At 47.5% G+C, this 25,941-nt stretch overlaps 1 protein-coding gene and 1 long non-coding RNA gene across 22 annotated transcripts in view; one reads left to right on the forward strand and one right to left on the reverse strand.

The window, feature by feature from the left end:
- FHIT (fragile histidine triad diadenosine triphosphatase) overlaps positions 1 to 22,522 on the forward strand; it is a 1,253,716-nt gene extending 1,231,194 nt beyond the window's left edge. For all 10 annotated transcript variants that reach the window (XM_045505414.2, XM_010968301.3, XM_045505417.2 and 7 more), the window contains 2 exons: positions 75 to 181; positions 22,217 to 22,522. In XM_045505414.2, coding sequence (XP_045361370.1) covers positions 75 to 176 — 102 coding nt within the window. In that variant the 3' untranslated portion in view covers positions 177 to 181; positions 22,217 to 22,522. The remainder of the gene's footprint in view (positions 1 to 74; positions 182 to 22,216) is intronic.
- LOC105079549 (uncharacterized) overlaps positions 1 to 25,941 on the reverse strand; it is a 575,211-nt gene that overhangs the window by 43,144 nt on the left and 506,126 nt on the right. For 10 of the 12 annotated variants that reach the window (XR_012499938.1, XR_012499937.1, XR_012499944.1 and 7 more), the window contains one exon: positions 1,739 to 1,891. This is a non-coding gene — a long non-coding RNA (uncharacterized LOC105079549). Of the gene's footprint in view, positions 1 to 1,738; positions 1,892 to 14,873; positions 14,984 to 17,687; positions 18,983 to 25,941 lie in introns of those variants that run through there. The other 2 variants (XR_012499943.1, XR_012499941.1) reach the window with 2 other exon arrangements.

The following is a 25,941-nucleotide window of genomic DNA, read 5'->3' on the forward strand; positions in this document are numbered from 1 at the left end:
TACCCCCACAACACCTGTGCCAGGAGAGCCCAAGGACCCTGTAATGAGCCTTTTTGGTTTTTTTTCCTCCAAAGCTCCAGAAACATGACAAAGAGGAGGAGGACTCCCCCACCTTGTGGAGATCGGAGGAGGAGATGGCCGCAGAAGCTGCAGCGCTGCGGGCCTACTTCCAGTGATGCAGGTAAGGATGTGTACTTCCTGCGGCATTGCTCAGAGCCTCCCAGGGCCTCACACAGGAAGGGTGCTCCCTGCCCAGCATGGGACACAGCAACGCAGCTGCACTCAGGAAGAAGACGTGGAAGCCAGAGGGGAGAGGACCTCGACCTTCGAGGCACTCACTGCACCCTCCAGGGCTCTTCTTCCCATCTGCATGCCCCCTACTCTCCTGTCTGCTGCCTTCCTTCCAGCCCACCCCAGGCCCCCTTCCCCTCGGTCCCTGCCCTCTACAGTCCAGTCTCCACCCAGCAGCTGGAGACAGTTAATAACAAAAACCTGATCAATTAAAAAATTAAAGCCCGTTGAGGGAGTCACGCTGCCCTTGGGCTCAAGTCTCGGATCCCTCTGTTGGGGGCAAGGCTCTGCGAACCAGCATGACCCCACAGGCAGACCCTGCTGCGCCTTGGGCGTCCTCTCCCTGCTGCTGTCTGGTACGCTGCCTCTTGTGTTTCCCTTTCCCTTTGGCTGCGAGGAAGCCCAGGCCGCAGGGAAAGGTCAGACAGGAGAGAATTATCTCTTTGCATTAATGATGTTTAACTGTTGGGAGAGCACAGCTTTAAGACTCTGGTGGAAAGCTATAGCCAATCTCCGTTCCAAATTCTTACACAATGTCAAGGGGTACATCCATCTCCTGAAATTTACTAATAGGGTTTCCATGAAACATTGGGGCATATCTTGACTAGAATCCGTTGTTTATCTGAAATTCAAATGTCACTGGTGTCCTGTAGTTCATCGGGCAACCCTATTAATAAACCTCCTTCGGGATGATGGACCCCAGATAAAGAGCCTCTTCTCTAAATCATTTCTTTTGTCTGCTTCATTGGGCCTGTGTAAATGTGTTTATACTATAAGCAACCAAAGTAGATCATATGCAAATTAAAAAGGCAGTTAGTGAACAAATACTGCTAACAACTGAATTATATAAAATTATATCCACTACTTAGAGATCATGATATTTAGCTAGAAAACACATTCGTTGTCCTGTTCCGTTTTCAACTTTGGAATGTAAGTCTGTTTTGGTTAGTTTAACATAATTATGCATTTCTTTCCCCATCCTCCTCCTCCAAGCATTCTAGTTACTTAAAGACCCAGTATCAGCGACCTCTCCCCCATTTCTGTCAGCTATGCTGTTGTGCTCAGGCCCTTGCTCCTGGAAAGCTGTTTCTTTTCCCTGTGATTGGGTTGTCAGCTCTGCACTCAGACGCCTAGAGGGACGTGGTAGCCTGGTGGTAGCTGTCTTTGATATTTTATTTTTAACCTTTTTCACTGCTGTCCTCCTCCTTCCCTTCCCCTCTTCCCAAAGGCAGCCTGTTCAAATGGGGTCACCATTCTTCAGACTCATAAGCTGAATTCAGACTCAGCTTCACAGACTGAATTTCTCCCTTTTTTTGGCTTTTTATGTGATGGGTACTTTCAGGGAGAGGCGAGGAAGCTCTAGGCTTCTCCCTGGGGCTTGCTGAATGGTAGGATTCTGTCTTACAGTGTGCTCTCAAGACAGTTTAAGAGAATTGGAACTTCTTACCCGAGTGTCCTGCAGGGTTTGCTTTGTCAGCTTTTGCTTCTCTCTTGCCTTGAGGCCGAACGTCTCCTGTCTTCCAGGTAAATGAACTTGCCTTCTCAGTCTTCCCAGAAAGACATCCACCTCATCTTGTTCTACAGACCATTGTCAGGGCGCCTGTGGGTTTTTAATGAACTAACATTAGAGTCCTTCTTTAAGGGTCTTTGGCTACAGACAGAACAAATCACCTACAGTTTTCCCAGCAGTCAGACGTGGGACGTGAGAACAGGAGGGAGAGAGCAGGAGGCCTAAGAGTTCACAGCTCGCAACCTGGAAGTGAGGGACCTAAACGCAGGGGAGGGTCCTAGGGCTGGCCTGGAGCACCCCCACCCCCTCGTAGTGTGAGGGAACTATTTACGGCTCTCCTTGGAGACAAACAGAAAGGGAAATGTTCCTTTTGGGAAACCTGGTCATTGGGTTGGTCCACCTGGTTCTTTGATACCCACTCTCTTCCCTCTTCAAAATGCATCTATGCCCCAAATGTTTCCACAGTGTCGACGGGTTCATGGAATTTTCTGAAATGTGTTAATAAATAGGGCTGTCATGCAAGCTAGGCACATACCTAGACTTAAAATATTATTCAGATGAACTTGGCCTCTCCATGCTTTCCTGACTACCCCTCAGCAGCAAGGCAGTCTTTTCGGACCCTGGTATTGCTCATTCTCCAGGACTGCACACAGGCGGATACCGTGGGGCTCAGCCCCGGAATTGCTAACTCTTGCCAACATTGCTGAGAATTTTTACAAGATGTAGGTTCTGTTATTGCCCCATGTTGCAGGTGATGAAAAAACAGAGACTCAGTGATATAAAGTGGTATTCCAAGATAAATAGTACGTGATGGAGTGCAGACTGGAACCTAGACAGCCCCCCGCCACCAAGCTCCATTCTCTTTCTCTCACCACCCACCTTGCTGCCAAGAGCTCCCGTCCCCAGCCGACACCCCCGCACTATCCCAGCTCCCCTTGCATCTTCTGAACGGTCTCTTTAGCCTCTTCCCCTGGTCTGCTGGCCTCCCCAGTTCCACTGTGAGGCCTTCTGTGCCCTGCAAGACTTCCATGCCAGCCCCGTCAGGGCCACCCCGTCCAGCACCTGCCTCCCTCGCCAGCCACATTGCAGCCAGGCCGCAGGCACCCAGATGGACTGAATCTTCACCACTTGATTGGTTCTGCCTGGGCTGCCTGCCTGCTTTTCTCCACTTGACCATCGGCCTAAGTCACGTGACCTGGGGCAGGCGCAGTGTTTCCCAAGCATCATTTATTCCCATTTCATCCTGATTTTTCCCATCTTTGTGCACCACTTCTTACTTATCCAGTTCACTCTTACAACTTCAGTTCATCGGGCTTAAACTTTGTATCTTAGCCTCAATGACAAATTAAGCATAAAAAGAAGTAGAAACACAGTGCTGATCACTTCCAGCTCTGCATCGCTGCTTGGCCGTAGCCGTCAGGACTGAGGTTCATGCTCTTCTTTGTTAAAGAGAGAGGCTGCTTGTCTCTAGAGAGGTGTCTTACTCTGGCACCAAACCAAGACTCTCCATTTCCCTATTGAAAAGGATTAAAAGAGAACTACCTACAGAGGGAGTCCATGCAGATCAGCTAAAATGATCTTAAACAGGCCAGTGATGCCCATCTCTGGAAAACAGCAGTGGAAGTCAGAATTCAAACCCTGACCAAGCAAACTCCAGACCTGCCCCAACCCTTACCCCAGGGCTCTCACCTGGCCCGTGGAGAACATAAGTCCATGGGGGAGCCCGGAGTAAGCTCCCCTGGGAGTGAGAGGCTGCTCTCTGGTGGATGGAGGGCTACAGGCGCGACACCACACTGCCTCCCATAGGCACGCTCAGTCTCCGGGCCGATCTCATCTGTTTGTTTGCCATTCATCCACCTGAAGTGCACAGCAGAAAGGGCAGCCTGCTGCCCAGAGCTGCCCTATCCAGGAAAAGGAACTGAAGTAGGCCGAGAGCTGCTCTCTGCTGCATGGTCTGTGTGCAGAGACCTAGCCGCCCCTCGGTAGGTAGTGAGGCCTGTTCTACGGCTTCCTTACGTATAAACCCAGTTAAATCCTCAGCACGGCAAGACTGCCATGGGGCCACAGAGATGCACGTTCCCAAACTGGACAGTGTTTCCTCCACCTCTTGAAGCCACCACGCACCAATATTTCACTTAGCTGTATAGAAGGATTCGCCTGATCTTTCCACATAACTCTGTAGGGTATTTTGGCCTCTCTCTGTATCTTTAGCTGAGCAGAAAATGACTCTGAATTGCGGTTGCTCCAACAACCGTAAAACTCAGACGACGCCTTCACCACGCACAGGAAACGGCACCAGCCCAAAGGCTGCTGAATGAAGCTGAGGCTCACTCTCAACATGTAAGGACCCTGAGGAGGTCAGCGATCCTTCAGTTCCAGGAATTCACCATCTGCCTTCCGTGGCTCTTTTAGTCTCTGTTCTAAACCACCTTAGACGACAGAGGAGCTGCATTTCTTATCTCACCTTGCACCCTTCTTGGAACCTAGTGGTCTTTAGATGTTTAACACTTGGGTATGTAGAGGCAGCCAACCCAAGTTCATCATCACCTCCCACTCCCACCCCATGTTGGAATGGAGTGGGCTGTGTTGTTCACAAACTGGGCAAGCATCGCCCCTAACTTGGAGAGAAAGCCAGAGCGGAGCAGGTCTCCACGCCCTGCTGTGTCAGCAGGTCTGTCTGTAATTCATCACACGCTCCTCCATGCCTGCCATTATCTTCTAGATAACTGGTTGCCTCTCATTTACCCATAACAGAGCCGTGCAATTTGAAAGCCACTGAGTCAGCCCAAAACAGCATTATTAGTAGTTCCAGATATACTCTCAAGGCAAAATTTTGACACTGGCATTTTTGAAAAATCACCATAATTTCAGCCACTGGACCACACCTACCACTGTCATGGGTAGTCAAGGTGGACGAGAAAGGGCGGGTTTACTTACTGAGCGCACATTTGGGGCACAGAATTGTACCTTTTGAAATCTGCCCCACCAGCCTGGAAAAAGCTCACCCTTCTCAGAGAAGGTCTACTCTCAGCACAGCAGCCTCTGCTGAGAAAGGCCCAAGTTGCAGATCGTAGGGCTCATGTTTTCTTGGGGGAGACAAGGGTTACCTTCAGCTCCTTGGCCAGCTCAGTCCTAAACCCACCAGGTCATCCCCATGTAAGGGTGTCATCCACACCGCTGAAAGGGTTTGCCAGCGCTCCCGCAACCCACCCCCACGCTGACACAATAAAAGGTTGTCTTCAGCACAGGAGGGGCCCTGCCCTTGTTTACGGCTAGAGATACTTCAGTATGTTCCAGAGCTCTTTGCCACATGAAGGGCCCATCATCTTAAATAAAGCAAGAAAAGATATTTTAGTTTGCTTTTCCTTCCTCTCCAGTCCATGTTCCTACCGGATTATGCTGCGTCTCCCATCGTTCTGTGCAGACTATGTTTCTAGAACCATATTTCAGTAGGAAGGAATTAAAAGCTCAATGAGTGGCATTAGAGAAATATAAATCAGGTCCCCAGGGCCTACAGTGGGGACGGAGAACCACACACTCAAAGAGACTTTAGAAGTAATCAAATCTAGTGTCCCGTTAAATCATTCATCATAACCCCAAGATTAACCATTTAGCTAGGCTTTGAAAACCTCCCTTTATAAACATTGAGTAAGTCCACCCCATGACTCCAAAGTGCCTTTTTCTTTTAGTGTCTTTCTTTTCTAAATGTTTCACCAAGGTCCAGCTTTCTCTCACATGCACCCAGTAGTTCAGGCAAAAGAGTCCACAGGCCGCTCGTGGCCAAACAAGCTCCGGGGCTGCTCCGCTGAGGTGTGGCTCACCTCAGAGGTCGCAGACGTGACCGGTGTCCAGGAGGTAACTTTAACCCTCCTGAACCTCAGGAATCTGTAACCTGTCAGCACAGAGTCTTTTGCAGAAGAGTGTAGTCCAAATGCCAGGAGTAGCTTTTTAAAGTTTTCAATTTTACCTGCATCCTGCAAAATCATGACGCCTAGCACGACCATCATCTTCATCCTCACCTCCACCCTTCTGTGGCAAAAACCTAGACATTTCTACCCACTCTGAAGACTCTTCCTCTTTCCCTCCTTGCTCCTCCCCACCCTGTGTGGTCCTTTTCTACTTTTCTCATTCTGTCTTTGTCTCTGCCAGAAAGGAAGGCGGGGAATAGTCTCCTAGAGGTCATGGGAGGTGAAGATGAAGAAGGGCTGTGAAAATTCACATTAACAATCTTTGACTCATCACTTAATAATAGCTAATATTTATGCAGTTCACTCCATCCTATGCCTAAAATGTCCCTCAGCCACGTCCTACATAGTAAGTGCTCCATTATTTTGAGACTCCAGGGACATCCGTCATGGTGGGCACTCAACCAATCAATCCAGGCTACGCTAGCGACGGCAGCTCTCAGTTGTGCTCCTTCTGGTTCTGATGATCCAAAAGACACTGCAGGGTGTTCTACAGCCTCTAACTGGTGATGAATGGTGAGCAGTGGGGTCTGTGTCTTTTTAATTAAAGTCAAGTCCAGAAAAATGGAGGGACGAGAGGGTAGTGGGAGAGGACATTTAGACAATTACAGTGTCCCACAGGGACTGCTTGTCTCAGGGGTGTTGGCAAAATGAGAGCCCAGCCCAGTTTGATGCCATGTGCCCTCTCTTCTTCCTCTTTTCCCCTCCTTCAAGTAATGCCGCACGTGTCCTCGGGTGAGGGCAGCAGCCGTACAAAGACAGGCACGGAGAGCGCTGGGGAAGCCCTCCTGGGGCCCTGCCTTTACCCCCCTGTACCTGCCACTCCCTCCGTGTCCCCCAGACCCCAGCGCACGGAGCTATTTCAGTTCACTATGGCCACTTTGCAACCCTATCACAGGGCAAGCCTTGCACCCCTACTGCAGCGCCACGTAAATGACCTGGAGTCAGGAGAAAAAAGTCAGACGGTGGGTAACACTTCCTCTAACGCAAATGCTTGTCTTGAGCTCTACACTGAACTTTCCAAAACGTGCTTTGAAAAGAAAGGGCCTGTAAGTTAAACATGATAGTTCTGCAAATACTATGTCCCAGCCCTCCAACCACCCCCCAGGAAAAGTGAAATCTATTTTTCAGTCACTTGTCCTAAAAACCAGGCATATCCACCACCACAGGAAGGTATGAAAAGACATTCTGCAGTCTCCTAAGAATGGTGTCTCTATCGTCTACCCATCTTGCTACCCATCTTTAAATAATTTTAGGTGACTCCCCATCCACAATGCCATTAAACTTACTCTCTGAACTTGGACACATCCATCACTCTTTTGTACCTCACTTTCCCTATCTCTGAATTACTATGATGGAAAGCGTTTTTATTCTATCCCAGAGTTATTATAAGGATGACAAAACAACAGGTAGAAAATACACTAGCAAAAGCAGCTCTAGGTTGTGCTCCTTCTGGATTCAGTACTTCTCTGACAATCCAAAAGACATCTCAGAATGCTCTGCTACCTGCAGTCTACACTGAATGGTGAGCCATGGGGACTGTGCGTCCATTAGCTATGCCAATGTGTAGATTCATTATTTGCCCTCTGACTTCTATTGTATTTTAAAGATAATAAATTACGGTGATGTTCAAGTTATGAGGAATTAGTTCAAACAGTAATTCAAGAGTGAAACCTGGAAGGCAGGATGTTTTCAGACTGTTTGAAAAGGAAGCATGCCTTCTGCTTCTATTACTAACAGAGCAGATAATTTGAATCAACCTCCCCACTGTGTTCAACTAGAAAAATTATACAGAATATAAGAAAACATCTGTTAAAGGTAACAAAGTAGCGAAAGATGACGGGGTCAAGATTCCAGCAAAGGACAGAAAGGCAGAGAGACGAGCCCGGCATGAAGGGTTGGTCACCTTTCCCAGGAGGGCACCTGCGAGTCTCAGAGAGGAGATGCAGTGACAGCAGTCAGAGCGGGGTTGCCGATGGCACAGCCCTTTCTAAACCTCCCAGTCCTGTGTAGGACTGTGAAGGTCTGGGAAAGGGAGACCAGCCCTGGTCAGCTGCAGCCCAATGTCAGATCATCTGGGCAGTTGAGAAAGTCTCAGTCCCAGAAACTGAATTAAGGTGATTGTAAATTGCTAGTCCCTTTGGGTTCCTGGAAGCAGCAAATTAAAAAATAACCTCTGGAAGAAAATAAGACCATCCAAGACCTTAATTTATTTCTACAAGTAATTTTTTTTCCTAATAGACATGAGTGTGCATACGTACACCCCCCCCATACAGCATATGAGGAGACGAGTCAATATAAATAAGGTAGAATCACCACACACAGCCATTAAAATAACTTAGGCTTACTTTGTTTCTGGATAGAAAAGACTAGATTTTTTTTTAAATTCAGCAGAGAGATGGAATCTATTAAAAATACAGAGATGATACAAAAAAGAAACAAATAGAAATTCCAGACCTGAAAAATACAATAACCCAATGAATGGATGAATTTAGCAGCATGTTTCTTATAAGCAAAAAGAGAATTAGTGAACTTCAAGATGAACCATGTGAAAATACTCAGAATGACCTATGAAGGGAGAGGGGGAAGACATGAGAAGTCAGAAGACACAGAGTATAGCGAGAAAGGCTAATAGAGGATTATGCACACATCCAAAACGGAGTCCGAGTGAAAGATACACCAAAAAGGATAATCCAAAAATTCAAGAACATGCCAAAGCCAGGGTGGAGGGGTGCAGAATGCGCACTTACGTATGTCATGCTAAAACTACAGCAAATTGAATCCAAGGAGTAATTTGTCAGATTTGATAACGTGGAGGCAAAAAAAAATTAAAAAATAACTTACTTTTATAGGAGTAATAATTAGACCAAAGGCGGCAACAACAGAAAAATCAGAAGACCACGGGGCATCTCTAAGGAGCTGACGGAAAATAGCTTCCATACTCAGTCACACGTTCTTATAGAATGAAGGTCAAATAAACAGTTTCTGACAAACACTGAGAGAATTCATCACCAGCAGACTCATACACAAGGAATTCTAAAGAAGAAATCAAGTGGAAATTGGAAACAATTTTGAACTGAATGAAGACAACAAAAACTTGTGCCTGCAACTAAAGATGTGTTTAGAGGGTAATTTACCTTTCATTATGACTCATATGCATTTACTGGAAGAAAATAAAAGCTAAAAGTTAATATGCTAAACATCTTTCTGGATATTGTAGTCATTAAAAAGGAGAAGAGCATATAATGAATAATTTTAGACCAATAAATTTGAAAACTGGTATTAAATTAATATGGCTAGAAAAAAAATGCAGTTTACCCAAACTGACATAAAGTGAAAAATAAAATATGAGTGATTTGATAACTATTAAAGAACGCCAACCTGAATTAAAACCCTTCTCACAAAGCAAAGGTCAGGCCCAGATAGCGTCACCGATGAATTCTACCACACAATAAAGAAGGCAACAAGAGTCTGAGTAAGATTCTTAGTAAGAATCTTATGACTAGTGGAACAAATTCGGCCAAAGGGGGAAAAAATAACCTCTCCCACTTCTCAGTTTGTTGTGTGAGTTGAGTTGCCTTACACGTGAACCTGACAAGAACATAAAGGAAATCTACATACGAACTGTACCTGAAAGCAGAGATGCCGAGGTCCTAAAAGATACCCGAGGGGTAGACAGAAAGATTGTGCGTGTGTGTGCACGTGCACACGCACTGTCTATGAAAAGGGTAACACGTTATGACCAATGCAACATCAGTTTCACATCAGACTCATCTTAGGTCTGTCACCAGACTAATCAAGGCTAAATGATAGGGCCGTCCCAGTAGATGCCGAAGAAAATGCTGATCAAATTCAGCATCCAACTTAATAAATATAACAGTTCTAGAAAACCTTGAGCTAGGAAGGGATATAGCCTGAAGGGCGAAATGTTGAACGCTATGCGTCTGAGATTGCAGATGAGACAGGAATACTGACCATCAGCCCTGCTACTTCACACTCTACGCAAGGTCCCAGTGAACGCAGCGAGGCAAGAATAAGAAATAAGGAGGATTAGCAAGGAAGGAATGAAACTGTCATTATTTGCAGACAATATGATGCATGCAGAAAATTCAAAAGAATCTACTGAGAAACAATGAGAATTAGTCAGTAAGCTCAGCAAGGCCTCTGAATATAAGATCAACACGTGTAAGTTTTGAATTTCTCAGCCACTGTCTGAGCTCAGGCTGCCAGAATAAACCACCACAGACTGGGAAGCTTGAAAACAGAAATTTCTTTCTCACACTTCTGGAGGCTGGACGTTTAAGATAAGGGTACCAACATGGTTGCCCTCTGGCAAAAGCACTTTTCCTGGCTTGTCACCAGCCACCTTCTCATCTCACTATGTGCTCGTGTGGAGAAGAGAGAGTGAACTTTAATCTCATTCTTCTCATAAGGACACTAATCCCACGATGGGGCCTCTACCCTCATGACCTCATCTAAACCTGGTTACCTCCTGAAGGCCACACCTCCTATTACTATCACATTAGGAGTGAGGGCTGCAACATGTGAATGATGGGGGGAGCAAACAGTCCCTAATAGCCACACAGTTAGAATATGAAAAAATTAAAAGTTAGCTTATGTTAACATCAGAAATCAAATGCCAAGGAATAATTAAAGCTATGCAAGCTTCTAGATAGAACACTATAAAATGTTACTACGAGGCATTAAAAAGGAATTAAATAAACGGAGGGATGAGTGATTCAATTTTATAGACTCAGTTCTTTTCAGATTTACCTACAAATTCAATAATATATCAAAATTCCCATAGTTTTTGTTCTTGGTGGGTTTTGGGGTTTTTTTTTGGTAAAAACTGAAAAATTGATTCTAAACTGCGTATCGAAATGTAGCCAGAGACTATTAAAAGAACAAGACAGAAGCATAGGAGGGCTTACCCTAAAGACAATGACTTATTACAAGGCTACAAAATTTAAGAGTATGGCATTGGTAAAAGGACAAATAGACTGATGGAACAAAATAGAGAGCCCACAAACAGACCCAGGCACATATGAACACTTGATTTATGATAAAAACGACATCACACAACTATGCGGAGAGAAAAGTCTTTTCAGTAAAAGGTTCCAGAAAAATTGGATATCTGTGTAGAAAACTAATGCAACAACACCCTACCTCACACCATACGCAAAAGTCAGTTCCAGGTGGATTATAATTCAAGAGCTGAAGTATTTAGAAGGGACTATAGGAGAATATCGTCATGGTCTTGCCAGAGGGAAAGACTTAAAATAAAAAGACATGAAAGCATTATTATAAAAAACAATTGGTACGTTGGACTACATTCAAATGAAGAAATTGTTTATCCAAAACGCCATTAAGAGAAAGGAAGAGAAAGACAAGACACAGAGAGAGAAGGTATTTGCCACATACATAACCAATGAAGCATCAGTATCCAGAAGATAATTTTTTTTAAGAAAAGAAAAAGAATAAAAATTATAAGCCAATAAGAAAAAGTCAACCGGCCAGTAGAAAATACAAAAGGCACTTCATAAAAAAAAATAGTTCTCTAAATGGCCAACAATCTTTAGTCATCATTTAGTCAAACACAATGAAACACCACTATGTATACCCACCACCATAGTCAAAATTTCAAGAGACAGACAACATCAACTGTTTGCAAGAATGTGGAACAAAAGGAACGCAGAAGAATACACACTGTGTGACTGCATTCACAAAGTTCAAAAACGGGCAAAACTAAATTACGGCTTTAGAGATAGAGTCATTTAGAGGATGCAATTATAAAAGACAGCAAGGAGCATCACCGTGAAATCAGCCCCGTGGTCACCTTCGTGGGGGAGGCAGGAAGCAGCCTGCGACTGGGGAGGGGCATGTGGGCTGGGGGGGCCTGGCCATGTTCTATTCCTCGTCACGGGCGGTGGGAAGATATGTGTTGGCTTTGCATTAATTCTGTGAGTCAACCATAGACGCACTCTTCTGTATGTGTTATATATACTTCACTGGAAAAAGAACTAAAAGTAAATCACAGAAATGAAAAATTTTACATTAAGGGCATAAGGAAAGGAAGAGACTGAATTTAATGCATGGTCTAAGTGCTAGCTGGATGTGCAGTTGTTCCTCAATAGGTTTAAACAAAACAGGGTAATTGCTGCATATCATCTTCACACTGTGCGACTGCATCGGGAAGTCCGTTCTCCTCCTCGTGGCCATCCTCCCTGGCTTTAAGGGGCCACACTGGCCAACGAGACCACTATTTCAGCAACTGAGTGGTGGAGGCCATCGCAGAGGATGCTTCATTAATGACTCTTAATGACACCACTCATGGCGATCTCATTATGGGCAAGTTACACCAAGCACTTAACAGGCTTTACTTCAGTTAAACCCCACAACAACCCTCTAGAATTGTCCCAATTTTCAGATGTGGAAACAGGCTTAAGGTCACTATGGGCTTTCCCAAGGACTCTCAGGTTTTTCGTGGGGAGTCAGGGCAACCCAGGCAGCCTAACTCTGGAGCCCACACTTACGTTTACACTAAAATCAGTGGATCTCTGTATAGAAACGTCCTCTCTTGCTTAAACTCTAGCTAACTGAAGACAAGAGTTGTACAATGAAGCTGGGGTACAAGTTAGAGATGACTCTTGCTTTCTCAGTAACTTCAGGAAAAGCACCAGCATTCGGTGATTCTGTGCCAGGGGCTTTGCAACAGGTCACTTTACCCACTCATCACAACCACCCTGCCAAAGAGACAGGGCTGGTCCTCCGTCCCCGTGCAACACGTAATGGACTGAACATTTGCCTGAAAGCTAAAACTGCGTTTGGTGAACAGGAGTGAATCACGGCTCATCACCCTTGGACCATAATGCGTAAGATGTTGCATTCCTGGGATCAGTGAGGACTCCCGAGGCCTCCAGTCAGGACCCTTCAGTTAGGGTTTCCTGTAGAGATACGGAGTTTTCACCAAGAGTCTGTACTTAGCCCTGGGGTTTCAAAACATTTGGAAATCTGTTAAGAGACTCAAACAGAACATAGGACGGGTGTAGCAGACATGGGAATTTGGAACTGCCAGTCTCATCCAAAGACCACAGTGGTAGGCACGTGACTCCAGCTTGGCCAGTTGGAGTGCTTCTCTTGCATGTGGTGTGTGGACGTAGAGAGCAAAGCCTTGGAAGGGATGACAGAGACTTGAGGCTGCCGGCAGTCATCCTGCTCGTCATTTGGAAAAGTCTGATGCAGGAGAAGCCCCCAGAGTAAAGAGAGACAACAGGTAAAGACAGGCGATGGATTCATACCTTCACCCCTTCCTTCACAGGGACAAGGTCAGTAAGTCCCTTTTCTCCAGAGGCCCATTTGAAGTGGGGTTTCCTAACCTGCCGCCAGGAGTCCTGGCTACAACCTGGGCACAGATTGCTCGCCTCCCACAGGACCTCTGTAACCTTCAGGTTCTAAAATCAGTCACCAGCTATTTGTTGAGATCCCACTTTGAACCCAACGCTGCCTGAGACACAGTGGGTGAAGCACCTCCCTGCCCCAGAGATGCCGACCGTGCACCTGAAGCCAGACGGCGGACTCAAGAACAAGCATGTAACTGTGTTCCGTGCGAGGCAGCGGCAGAGTGTCGACCATCCCTCTGACCAGACTGATTTCTCTACCTTATCCCACCAGGAAGGAGTTGATGCTGTGTCAGCTGTGTCTAACCCCTCCATGCCCACACACAATTGCATGCCCTCCAAGAGCCACCCCCACGGTCTCGGATTAGCCAATCCATTTTGATGCGTATTTAAGAGATTTTTCAAAGTGTGCAAGTCAGTGCGTAAGATGATAGATCGCGTAATATTTAAAGCGTTAAAACAGCCCAATTGAGGATTCTCTTTCCGCCAGCAGATATCTCTAGGTCAAGAAGAGCTATAAAAACCAGCAGATCATTTCCATTCCTTTAAGACAGGCAAAAAAAAAAAATGGCTTTGAATGTAATTAGATGGTCTTAGCCCTTTTCCTCTGCTAAAGCCCCATATCTTGTTCCAAAGAGGCTCCAGAAAAGTTTAGAACTGTGGGCACTCCGAGCTGCACACTGATGGGGGGTATTGTTTTGAAGAAGTGAAGGCCCCAGATACTGCATGACTCACTTTTTAATTAGAAATGATAAGCCTGAGTCATACACAGCAACCGGAAGGGAGGCTTTCTAACAGGCAGAAGGCCTGCCTCGGCCCCGCCGAGCTCCACGCTGCTCTTAGAACTCTGCCCCCTCTCTTATCCCATCTGTCTGGCGTCTCCTGCAGGTCCTGGAGTTATCTATTTGGAACCAGGAGTCTCCCCAACGCAGTAAATCAGCATTTATCTGTGATACCCCTATTGAGAGTTTGCTTTATTACTTTCCTTTCAAGGCTCTGTTATCTACCGGGGCAGTTTTTTTCTTTTAAATTGGAAGACCTTGTTTGTGGATACTTTTAATTTCGGGGCAGTTTTTTTCTTTTAAATTGGAAGACCTTGTTTGTGGATACTTTTAATTTCTTTAGTCCTTCAAAAGAATGAGGCTCAGTGGAAACAAAAAAGTTTTTAAGACAATTGTTTCCAGTAAAACCTAAGAACTCTCAGCTTTCGGGATACTGCAGTTAAAAATACAGCTTCTTGATATAAAATATCTTATGCCAGCTGTTGACTGTGACTCTTAAAATACACATCAATACCCTCAAACTCACCCAAGGTCACAAACAAGAATGAACACATGAGAACAGGAAATATATTAAGATCATGATCCTTTGAAATGGGAAGTGAGATAGCTTCCCGGGCCGTCCCCCCGGGCCCGATCACACAGGGCCTTGCAGGCCACAGCAGAGGACGGAGGATGAAATCCGGCCTCCTCTCCCCTGACCCTCCCCGACACTCACTCATCCAGCTTTCCAGATTTCTTGCTGTTATAAGATTGTATCCAATAAGCTCCCACCCTGGGGCCCTGGCACTTTTTGTGCCCCCCTCTGCCTGGAATTCTCTCCTTTCCTCCCTCCATTCAGTATTTGACTCAAGCATCACCGGCTCAGAAAGGCCTTCCCCACGTCCCAGGCTAAAGCAAAGCCCAATTTCCTCCTGCCCCTTAAACTTGCCTTTTTGTCTTCATTATCCTCACCATCATCTGTCATATTATAGACTCATTTGTTTGTCTATACCTTCCGCTAACAAGTAAGCGTCTGAGTGTCATCATCTCTGGCACTTAGAACAGTTCCTGGCATCACATGGGTGCTCAAAAATGCCAAGCGCATGACTGGGTGACAATAATAGACATTTCTTTAGAGTCCAGACCTCCCTCTGGGCCACGTGCTTTACTTGTATCATCTTTAGCCTTCATAACAACTCTGTACATGGTGGAACTGAGGCGCAGACAGGCAAAGTACGTGATAAGGTTACACAGCAAAACAAGTCACTGGCCTCACTTGGACCCAGAGCCATGCTCTTAAATACTAAGTTAACTCTTTAGAGACTCCCAGAGCGCCCCGCCCCAGACCAGCTTCCCCGTGCTCTCCCCCGACCCCCAGGGTGTGCTGGCTCAGAGCAGCGCTGTCCAATAGGAGCAGAGTGTCAGCTGCACATGTCCTTTCACATTTTCCCAGAAGCCACATTGAGAACAGGTTACATTAATGTTAATCATATCTTACATTTACCCTGTTAAATACTATTTCTGTATCTGTTTAATATTAAAATGTATAATATAAAAATGCTACATAAATATAAAAAATAATGTGATACTTTATATTCTTTGTTTAGAGTAAGTCTTTGAAACCAGGAGATGTTTTACAGTTTCAGCACATCTCCATTTAGACTAGTCCCCTTTTTTAGGGCTCATCAGTGACACGTAGCTGGTGGCTACCATGCTGGACACTGCAGCTGTGAAAAAAAAAACCCTGATCTCTAGAGTTAAGTGGATCTGATCCTGCACTTACTGTGTGACCTTTTCCCAGCCGTAAACTGAGGTTATGATATCTACCCCATAGGGCTGAAGTGAAAACTAAATGAGTTTTCCATACATAAGACTGCACACCCCTTAGCACGGGAGCTGGCCAATAGATGCTCTGGACAGATGGCTCTCCGTTCTAACCTAGAAAAGAGAACTGCTGAGCCTTCCAGGCCTCTCTTCTCACTCCAGTTGAGCCTTTCGAGCCATAGCCTCTGTTCCCACTGTCTGCCGTGAGTGGGGAGGTCTCCAGTGGGAGACCTTGACCCTCGGACCATCAGTCTGAGCTTTGGTGGCTCCGTGAGCCTTCTGGCCCACCTGCAGGGCATGTTTATATGGCTCTGCAGATGCTCAGGGGTCCCTTCCGGACAAAATACCGATCGGTCCCCACAGTGGGCTATCAGCTATCTCTCCTATCAGCGGCACAGTCAGCTTCCATCTCCCTCCTGGGCACCTTTGGGCTGGAAGAGAGTTTAAACAGTATATAATTCAACCTTTTGCTCTACAAAAGAGGAAACTGTGGGCTAGAGAGTGGACAGAACTTGTCCCGGCACACACAGTGACCGGAGAGGCTGAAAACCGGACCTTCCGTATTTACAGTCTGTATCCGAACACACGGAGAGATGGAACCGTGGAGATCCCGCTGTGCGGACAGCTGATGCCTCTGTGCGGCTGGTCTTTTCACAGCCGGCACTTCATTCTCAGCACTGGAAACTCTGGAAGAGCAGGGTGCTGCGAGACAGCCTCTATTCCCCACAGCCTTCAGCTGTGTTTTCTTGCCAGTTTTCAATCTTTGATCTTTTGGTGCCACATAAAACTTGACCATAATTCAGGTTCCCCTATTTGTGAGTAATTGAAGTAAACTCCAACTTATTTGACCACCGATTTCACAGCATTAAAATATAGCACTAAAAGTGTAATCTCTTTGTTTTGGATGAGAGGCTCCGCTTCAAGTAGTAGACTTTACCCGTTAGCCTGAGGACATTTGATATCATAATCTCAGCTCGCGCACAAGGCAAAAGAAACAGCCTTCTGTCAACCTCAGTACCTTTTAAATGGCAGAAAGGGAAAAAAAATATAATAACCATTGAGTTTTTCCATCTGCTGAACCCCGACAAACTCTCAACATGACGATGCTTGAGTATTTGTCTGTAATCCCTGAGCAAATACACCTTTTATTCAACCACAGGGTTGCACACACTCCAGACACAAGTGCCCTTAATTAAATAACACACTCAGCAAACTCTCAGAGCCATTAATTATCAAAGGTAGCCTGCTCCATGCCTGGCTCTAAAATTCTATTATAACAGGCGCACACAACTAGAGGGAAGGAGTATGCTGGAGGAAGGTCACCCTCAGAAGCACACTAAGCAGCAGCTGTCAGACTAAGTAAATGACAAAGCACGCGAGCCTCTTAGCCCTTCCCTTGCCCCTCGGAGGGTCCGAAGGCAGGGAAAGTGTTGCACACTGGAGGGGCTTTCTTTTCTCAAAATCAGTTTCTCTCATGAAAGACACAAGTAAATATAAAGTAATCCTTTTTCATTTCGACTGAGTCTCAGGGAAAAGTAATATCAGCTGAAGATTTAGAGACAAATAAAGCCTGTTCTTCATACACTCTATCAGAAAGAGAAAACATTGTAGGGAGAGTCTTGCAAGGCACAAATGCAGGGAAGTGGAGGTCCAGGGGACAGACAGGGAGGATGGAAGCCTTACTGACTTCACATGGGACACAGGAACCTGCCCAAGGAGCAGCCTGAGGTCCCAGGGGTGGGTAGGCTCTGTTCTGACTCCTCACTCCCACCACCAAGCCTCAGAGCCCCTGCAGTTTCCTTTGCCCGGACAGGATGGGATCAAAGAAGCGATAAGCCCTGCGGGGCCGCGGTACATCACTCACGGCTACAAGCACTGGCATCATCTGTCTTGTGCGTTCGCTGCTCTTCGCGTTTGATTTATCCCTTCAAAGACAAACCTGACGGTGCTGGGTCTGTGGCCAGTCCACAAAGGACAGTCACGTGGTGAGCCCCAACCTCGCCGCAGGGCAGAGGTCTGCGTCTCCCCTCCTGAGTGGGCTGGCCATGCGGTGCCCGGAGCTGCTTTCTGTGCCCCTCTCAAGGTGGCAAATGCAGACGACTGGGAAACAGACCCGATTTAACCGGAAGTTAATTAACATTCCCTCCTCAGAGGAGGTTGTGTTATTAATCATCACGCATGACAAGTGATCAGAGAATAGTTTTGACTGAGAAAACTGTGCTGCGAAGTTGCCCGGCTCTCCCGAGTCCATCCTCACATCACTGGTTTCTGACCACTGCGCTCGGGGTAACCCCTTCCTGCCTCTAAATGAAAGGCTAATTGCATCGCCTCCGTTACTAACCAGAGCGGCTCTCTGATCCTTGCCATTTCTCCCCCAGCTTCTTTTTTACCCACATACTGTAAGAGATTGCCAACAGCGGCTTTTGTGGTCCCATTTTGGAGACCAGTTTATTAAGAAAAAGCTGAAATGTAGGGGTCAGAGGTGCCTGCCCTTAGAAAATTGCTCAACTTGTTTTTGGTGTGAGCAGAATGACTTTCCAAGACTGTCTGCCTGGGTCTGGAGCCTGCTACAAACTAAGACTTACTTAAAAAAAAAAAAAAAAAAAAAAACCACACACAACGAAAAACAGCTGTTACAGAGGAGTTTTATGTTAGTATCTCAAGACTGTTTTGTGGATGAGTGTGGTTATTTTGTTCTAAAACCATTTCTGTGTCAGCCCTGGGATGGATGCAAAGCAGGTGATTTCAGTCATCCTTGTGGGCAAGAGGCACTGCCTTTGATGGGCAGTGCTTGTCCTGTCACGTGGCTCTGCTAAAACGGCAGAAGACAGACAGCCTCAGCAGAAGTTGGGTGTTTGCAACTGAAACCTCCTGAGACCTGCCTCCGGCATCTGGATTGCTTTGGGGCATTTTATCAGGAGCACACTTTGGAGCAGGATCGCGTGGGAGACGGGCTTGGTGGTCGTCACCTTCATGCCCAGTCATTCTCTGCCAGCGGCCCAGGCCACACTCCAGGCTGGCCGGATCAGAATCTCTGGGGGTAGGGTGGAGGTGTGGCGTTGTTTAGATCTCCCCAGGGGATTCCCACGGAGCAACCAAGGTGAGAAGCACCACCTGAAAGAACCAGGAAGCTAAGAAAACAGACCATTATCTCTCTCTCTCTAGAATAATCTGGCTGGGAGCTGACCACAGGCAGTCTAACTGGGTCGAATGTAAAAGGAACATTTGAGACCACAGAAGTTGGGGGCAGGGGTCCCAAAAGTTCCTTTCTGTGGTCCCCAATGTTCCTTTTACACTCAACCCGGTTAGACTGCCTGTGGTCAGCTCCCAGCCAGGTTCACCTACAGAGACAGAAGAGGCTGTCCTCTGCTGGGCCTCTAGGACTGCAGGAGGAATGGAGTTAAGACAGAGGAGCCTCCTTCATCGACACAGTCAGTAAAAAGAGGTTGCCCTGAATGCGGTGCTGAGGGCAGCTGGATCTGTTGAAAACACAGGACTCTGCCCCATTTTTTTTGACGGAGAAAGACTTCCTGGAGCCTGGCGATGCCTGCATGCTTAAGGAGAAGTCAGCATGGTTCAGTTCATACCCTCAGTTGGATGCCTGGGTCCCTGTGTTTTCATCCAGTACTCACAAAATCATGACAACAAATTGCGCATCGACTTCACAGCCTTTCCTGAGGGTTTCAGGGAGATGGAGGAGAGGATTACAGCCCACACAGCAAATCTTACTCAAAACTTATTTAAATTTTTTTTTCCATCAGACTATTCTATTTTCCTTCCGAATTCAAAGCTCCCCTCTCCAAAGATCTCTTCTACTGTCTAGAGCCATGGGGCCTCCTTTCTGCCTTCATTCCTTACTCTGCAAAACAAACGCCTGCTCTGAGCTTCAGGACACTCTCTGTCCCTCCTCCAGCACGGCCTCGAGGGAAGGGGGCAGTCTCAGTTCATCTGCACTCTGTTTATTAGGAAACAGAAATATTTGAAAAGCACGAGGGCAGAGGGATCGGTCAAACTTCAGACATTCCAGGCCCCTGTACCCGGAACTCCTGAAGCCTCCCCTGGCACCTGATTACCTACTGCCTTGCCTCCCCCTGTACGAAGTGTTTCCCCAAGGACTGGATGCGCCTCGAGGATGCCATCCTTTACCTCTTGGCACCCTCCTTAGAGCCGTCATCACACTTCCAAACACACATTTATCAAAAGCCCCCATAGCATTAAGAACACACTGCCTATAGGTGACAGCACAGGGACCTGGAGACATGAGGGCACATAGTGTATGAGGTCCAGCCAGACGACAGGAGGATGAGGACGTTGCCCAGACGCGCCCTCCGTGATAGTGAGGCAGATCCAGTCCCTGTGTAGCTAAGCACCGACTCACTGGCTGTGCCACTGGTGGGCCTCTGTCGTCTGCCAGCCCCTGACGGACAGTGCAATGCAGAGAAAGGACTGATCGTGATGGTCGCAGAGGGTCACACGAGTGAGTTCCAGGCGCTGCCCTAAGCCCTTTCCGTGCGTTAACCTGCTCAGTTCTCCCCACGCCCCAGCCGGGCACGCTCCCATCACCGGGAGATGCACAGCCCGTGAGTGATGAGACTGGACTTCAGACCCAGTCTCCTCGAAGCCCAACATGCCCCCTCACTGAGCCCTGTGCTTCCCACAAGCCTCCCAGCTGGCGGGGGAGGAGGAGCTGCTGCAGACGGAGCCTGAAGCAGCCAGGCAGCCCGCCTGCACGCCACGGCTGGGTGCGGGTGCGCCGCAGGAGCGTCGGAAGCAGACTGACAGAAAGCCTGCTCCGGGGTGGACGGAGGCAGCCAGGGAGATTCAGAAATGACGGGGCTGGTGTCGGGAAGGGCGGGTGAAGGAAATAACCCGGGGCCGTGATGTGCAAAAGACCAAAAATAAAACCAAGGGAAACTTCTCCTAGGACATAAATCTGCCCCAGACAGCTGAGGCGGAGAAGAGGAAGGGCACATCCATTCTCAGCCTGCACAGATGCTTCCGACTCAGACTCAGTAACTGTTCAAGGACAAGGGCGATGATGGATGAGCGGGAGATGGCGCGCGTGTCCACACAAGATGGGTGGTGTCCGGAACAACAGGGGCCGACCCCAGTGTCACACAGATAATGAGACAGACCCCCTTCTCCGGGCTGTACATGCCCCTGACTTTCCACCCCTCGCCTCCAGACACCCAGGGACCTGGGCGGGAGTGGATCCCAAACTATAATGTGAAGGCAGAAGCAGAAGTGATTAAGGCTTCTGTGTTCTGGATTCCAGCAGGGAGATTTAATTCCAAAGGGATGCCCTGCCTGCCCTTTGCTCTCTGACCTTGTTATGAACTTACAGAAAAAGTGGAGTACTAGACTCACTAAAAACTCACCCCAGGTACCAGAGGCTGAAGTGCGTGCCGGTGGGTCCTCAGCCGGTGGGGCTGAATGGGCTGGCGCTGGGGACATCCTTGAGCTGCTCACTGGAACTCGCAGGAAGCTGGGTCTTTGCACCTCAGCCCCCGCGGCACCCGCCCCTCACGCCTCCTCAGAGACCTGTCAGTCTTCCCCAAATTGTACGAAATCTAGCCCGTAAAATTCTCTTTTGTCCGCTCCTGTTTAATGTTCTCTTTCCTGCAATGGTCTGTCCTTCCCAGTATCCTCCGAGCAGGTCGCCCTGGCCAGCCCAGCCCCTGACCGCACTGGTACTGGTCCCAGTAACTAAGGCGCAGAAGCCCAGGCTCTGACAGGGTCTCCCTTGGGGTAAAGAGATGGTTTCAGGGCTATGAAACTGCATTTCTACAACCTAGGAATTATCTTTTTTTTTTTTTTCCAAATAAGATTAAAGGGCTTCCCTGCACTTTCCTATTTTGTGAGTAAAAATTATTTGTTGTAAGCCTGGCTGAAATCCTTCAGGTAACTTGGCCTTGAAGCAAAGCTGATTCTGCCTGCTACACACTGCTCAGTCATCCTCCCAGTCCAGGGCTGGGGCGCCTCCGACTCACGGGGTGGGCTTGTCAACAAGCACAGATTCCCGGCTTTCTCTCCAGGCCTGCCAGTTCAGAATGTGGGGGGCAGAATGCAAAAATCTGTGTTTTTAACAAGCTCACCAGGTACTTCTGCTAATGGCTGTGTTTGAGAACCTGTTCTTACGTAATTAAAGGTCTGACTTGGCTTCAGTGTGTATGTAAGATGTGTGTCCACAAAACGGAATCTTAAGAGACCACGCAGCTGACCTCGGGGGCTGGGGCTGAGGGCAGAAGCCATGGGCCATGCGGGATCCAGGGAGCACGGGCATCAGCAGGGCTGGCACCCACCTGCTTCACATCATCTGCCCAGGACAGGAGTCTCCGTGGCTCCTTGTAAAATGCTAATGGCGATCTAACGGATTAGCAGTAAGCAAACTGACATTTTGTTTACTGCCATGATTCAAAAAAGCTATTGGTTCTAACTAAATGTCTGGTTTTATGTTGTCATTTCCAGGCATGAAAGAACTGGAACAGATCCTAGAGCGTGAGGAAATGGGCCTCGTGCTCTCGGACCCCGCGGCACTGGAGATGAAGCTGAGCAGCCTTTATGAGCTCCTACAGTTCCACAACCTTCCGCAAAGCATTTTATTACACTTGTGGAAGCCACTGGGGTTATGTTTCAATCACAGTGACTGACAGGCCACCTTCAAAACAACGGCGCCGACAGCCCGTCCACACTTCCTTGGCTGTGTACTTAGAATAGAACCTTTTCTAAATTGTCCCTTGGCCTGGAAAGGAATAAAATGATAGTTAAAATATTTATCTTGCATGTCAGCTAACTTAAAAATTGATATTTGGGGACCTCTGAAAGGCACAACTGAGGAAGTTGATCTCTCAGATCTACCCGGGCTTCTTGTAAACCAAAGGTTGGTTAAGGCCGAGCTAAGATTTAGAGAGTTTCCATCGCGGTGGGGGAGGTAACAGGACGAGACATGGACAGTCTTCCCTGGGTTGTGTTCTCCTCCTGCCTTGGGTGCAGAGAGGCAGAGCCAGAAGAGCTTACGTCGGCAAAATTAGCTTCCGGAAACTAATAAGCATGCAAGGCAGAGACTGGACAGCTCGGACCAGGCTGTTGCAGGGGTAGGAACGTAAGGAAAAGAATGGAAAAGCTCTCGGCGTTGGTCTAGGAAGCAGGCGCCTTGCCCGTAACAGTGCGTTTCCTTAAGAAAGGATGACAGAAGTGGGCTCTTCCTTTCCTCTGGGAGATTAGTCAAACAGGGGATTAGGGTTTATAGAGAAAAGTGAAACACACCAATAGCACTGCTACACAGAACCAAAAGCATGATTTTTCTTTTTCACAAAAAGCCTCCTGGAGAATCTCTTTGGGCTTACGGGCGACTCCCTGACCCCAGCACCATCACAGACATGCGGTGTGCAGTTCCCTGTGACTGCCACACCAAGTCCCCACAAACGCGGTGCCTTACAGCCACAGAGGTGTGTTCTCCCACAGTGCCGGGGGCCAGACGTCCAAACTCTGGCCAGGCCGCGCTCCCTGCCGAGGCTCGGGGGGGGACCCCTCCCAGCTGCTGGTGGCTGCTGGCACACCTGCAGCTCCTTGGCCTCATTCTGCGCTCTGCCTCTCTCTTCACACCCGTCCTTTCTCTCTGTGTGTCTCTCCTCGCTGCCTCTCTAAGAAGGACACTTGTTTTTGGATTTAGGGACCATGCAGATAATCCAAAATGATACCCTTGAGATCTTAATATCCTTAACTTCATTACACCCACAAAGCCGCTTTTTCAAAGTAACATTTACAGGACCCAGGGATTTGACATGAACATGTATCTTTTGAGGGGGGCACCACTGAGCCCACTACTTAGGGCATTTGGCCTTTGACCGTTTCTGATACAACATAAGCCAAGAGACTGAGTATGACTGAACTGCATCTTGTTTCCAGTCTTCCTCTATGTCTGCCAAAGCCTGGTTTATTGCCAGTTGTTAGCAATGCCTTCTTGAGACTGAGAAGCCTCTGGTTCCCAAGCCTGGTCTGGGATGCTTCTTTCTTAGCTGAAGGGGAAAGCACCACAGTCTGAACAGGATGCGTTCAGAAGGTAAAATGCCAGGAAGGAAAAATGGCAACTACTGATGAGTTCCCCCAGCTCAAGGGGGGCCGATTTGTGGTCCAAAGAAGAGCCCTAAAGATACCAACTTCTCTTATTCCCAGCACGTCATTGATTCCATCTCGGTTTCAATAGCAAATGTCACCAGAAGCCCTGCCCCCTGCCTTTAGGGCTAATTCCACATTTTACTCATTGGCTTTCAGTCAAAGAAGGGAATGAGCGCTGAGTCCCTGAGGAACCAGCTGAGTCAGAGGACAGGCCTACCTGCAGTTTTGTTTTCCATTTTGCAGTTCACACCCACAGGAGCCTTATTTCCACCTGCCATCCCATGGACTCCCTCACCTCTGTGTCTTCCTGTCACTCCGCCACGGCTTGGAGGCTGTGGGGGCAGAAGGGCAGCCCCAGGACCCCAGGCTTGGCTGGAAGGCATGGTAACCCAACAGGGACTGTATATTGTGCCTTTTAAGAGATGTTACAAAGCCGAGAACTAAAAAAGCCTACTGGTCCAAATAAAGTACAAACACTACTATTACTCCATTTGCTAAGGTGGGTCTGGTCTGCATGGAAATGATACAAAAAGCAATGGGAAACAGTGCTTAGGTCAGAACAGCGTCCCGAGCAGAAGCCGCCTTTTCCCTCTCTGATTTCTTCTTGGGCCCAAATACCACTAGGGTGTTGCTGTGTTGCTCAAGAGCTGGAGGGCTGCTAGTTTTATGCTAAACAGTGGACGACTGTACTTGGGGAGGGGGGCACTTCCAGCCCTGAGCTTGTCACACAGAACAGCTCAGCAGCTACTCTGTGCGTTGACAGCATTCCCCAGGAAGGGGTCTGCTGATGATCTTTGAGGACTCACTTTTCAGGCTCTGTTGTTCCACTTGCAATCAAAACCCAAACAGTGGAAGCGAATGATACTCTGTCTTTGGCAAGGAGCTTGAAAGGACCTTTCCCCCATGGTTGTCTTCACCACACTGAACCCAAATTACAGAATAACACTTCTTACACCCCATCAGTTCTTTCAGACGGTGAGAAGGAGCTGTGTATTTCCTGGAACAGAAACCTTTCCCATCGAATTCTTCTCTGTGTCCAAGCTTGAAACTAAGGTCTGGGCGAGGGCCTCCTTTCCCTGATGGTCTGTGTCTGTTGATACCTGCCCAACTTAATGGTGAAAGAAGGAAACTAACTTTTGGCATATATTTATTGTAGACAGATACATTTGCAAATGTTGCTTAATGCACACGAGGTCCCTATACAATACAGATGCAAGTTTAGGCTCCAAAAGGCAACTTGCTCACAAGGTCACAAAGTTGTTTGTAAGGGGATTTGGGATCAAATCAGGTCCGATTCCCAAAAACTATACTCTTTGGAGAAGAATTACTAACCAAGGACTTTCAGCAAATGTGATAAACACCATTTTCAGTTTCTCTCCTGAGCTGTCCGTTGAGTTGACCGGTTGGTCCGTTGCAGTGATGTTCACAGGGAGAGGGGGAGGCACAGGTAAGGAAAGGCAGGGAACCCCCACACCTTCTCAAGAGGAGAGCATCCCTTTAATCACATAAATGAAGGCAACTAACGGCATTTCTGCAACTTAATAACACACGGGAAAGGTGTTGCCAAAAATGCTTATTATGTCTGTGAGGCAAATGTGTTAACCAAAAGGTTAATGATTACCTAGTCTAGAGAAAAAAGAAGGTAAAACAATTAACCTGTAATTACTCAGTTAAAGGGATTGAAAATACATCAGTCCCACTGGAACAGCCACCACCACCAACCCTCAAGCATGGCCACACGCTTGCTGTTCATTTCAGTTCTCGAGTCACTGTGATCACCTACTGTGCATTAGACTTGGAGGCTATGGACTCAGCGCCAAAAGTACCGTGGCCCCTGAGGATAGCTGGAAAGCGGAGTGCCTGTGGGTTGCAGAAGGCAAGGCAATGGGAGGAGCAGGGCTAGATTCTCAGTAAGAACATACGCCCAATTCTTGGCACCCAGAGGACTTTCCTAAGTCTGTTTTTCTTCCTCCTCCTCCTCCTCCTCCTGACAGACACCACTTACAGTACATCTTTGTACCAAGAGCCACGCAGGCATTTTCAAAGAATTATTTCATATAAGCCTCACAAAAATC

The sequence above is a fragment of the Camelus bactrianus genome, chromosome 17, assembly GCF_048773025.1.
Source record: "Camelus bactrianus isolate YW-2024 breed Bactrian camel chromosome 17, ASM4877302v1, whole genome shotgun sequence".
NCBI classification, from domain to species: domain Eukaryota; kingdom Metazoa; phylum Chordata; class Mammalia; order Artiodactyla; family Camelidae; genus Camelus; species Camelus bactrianus.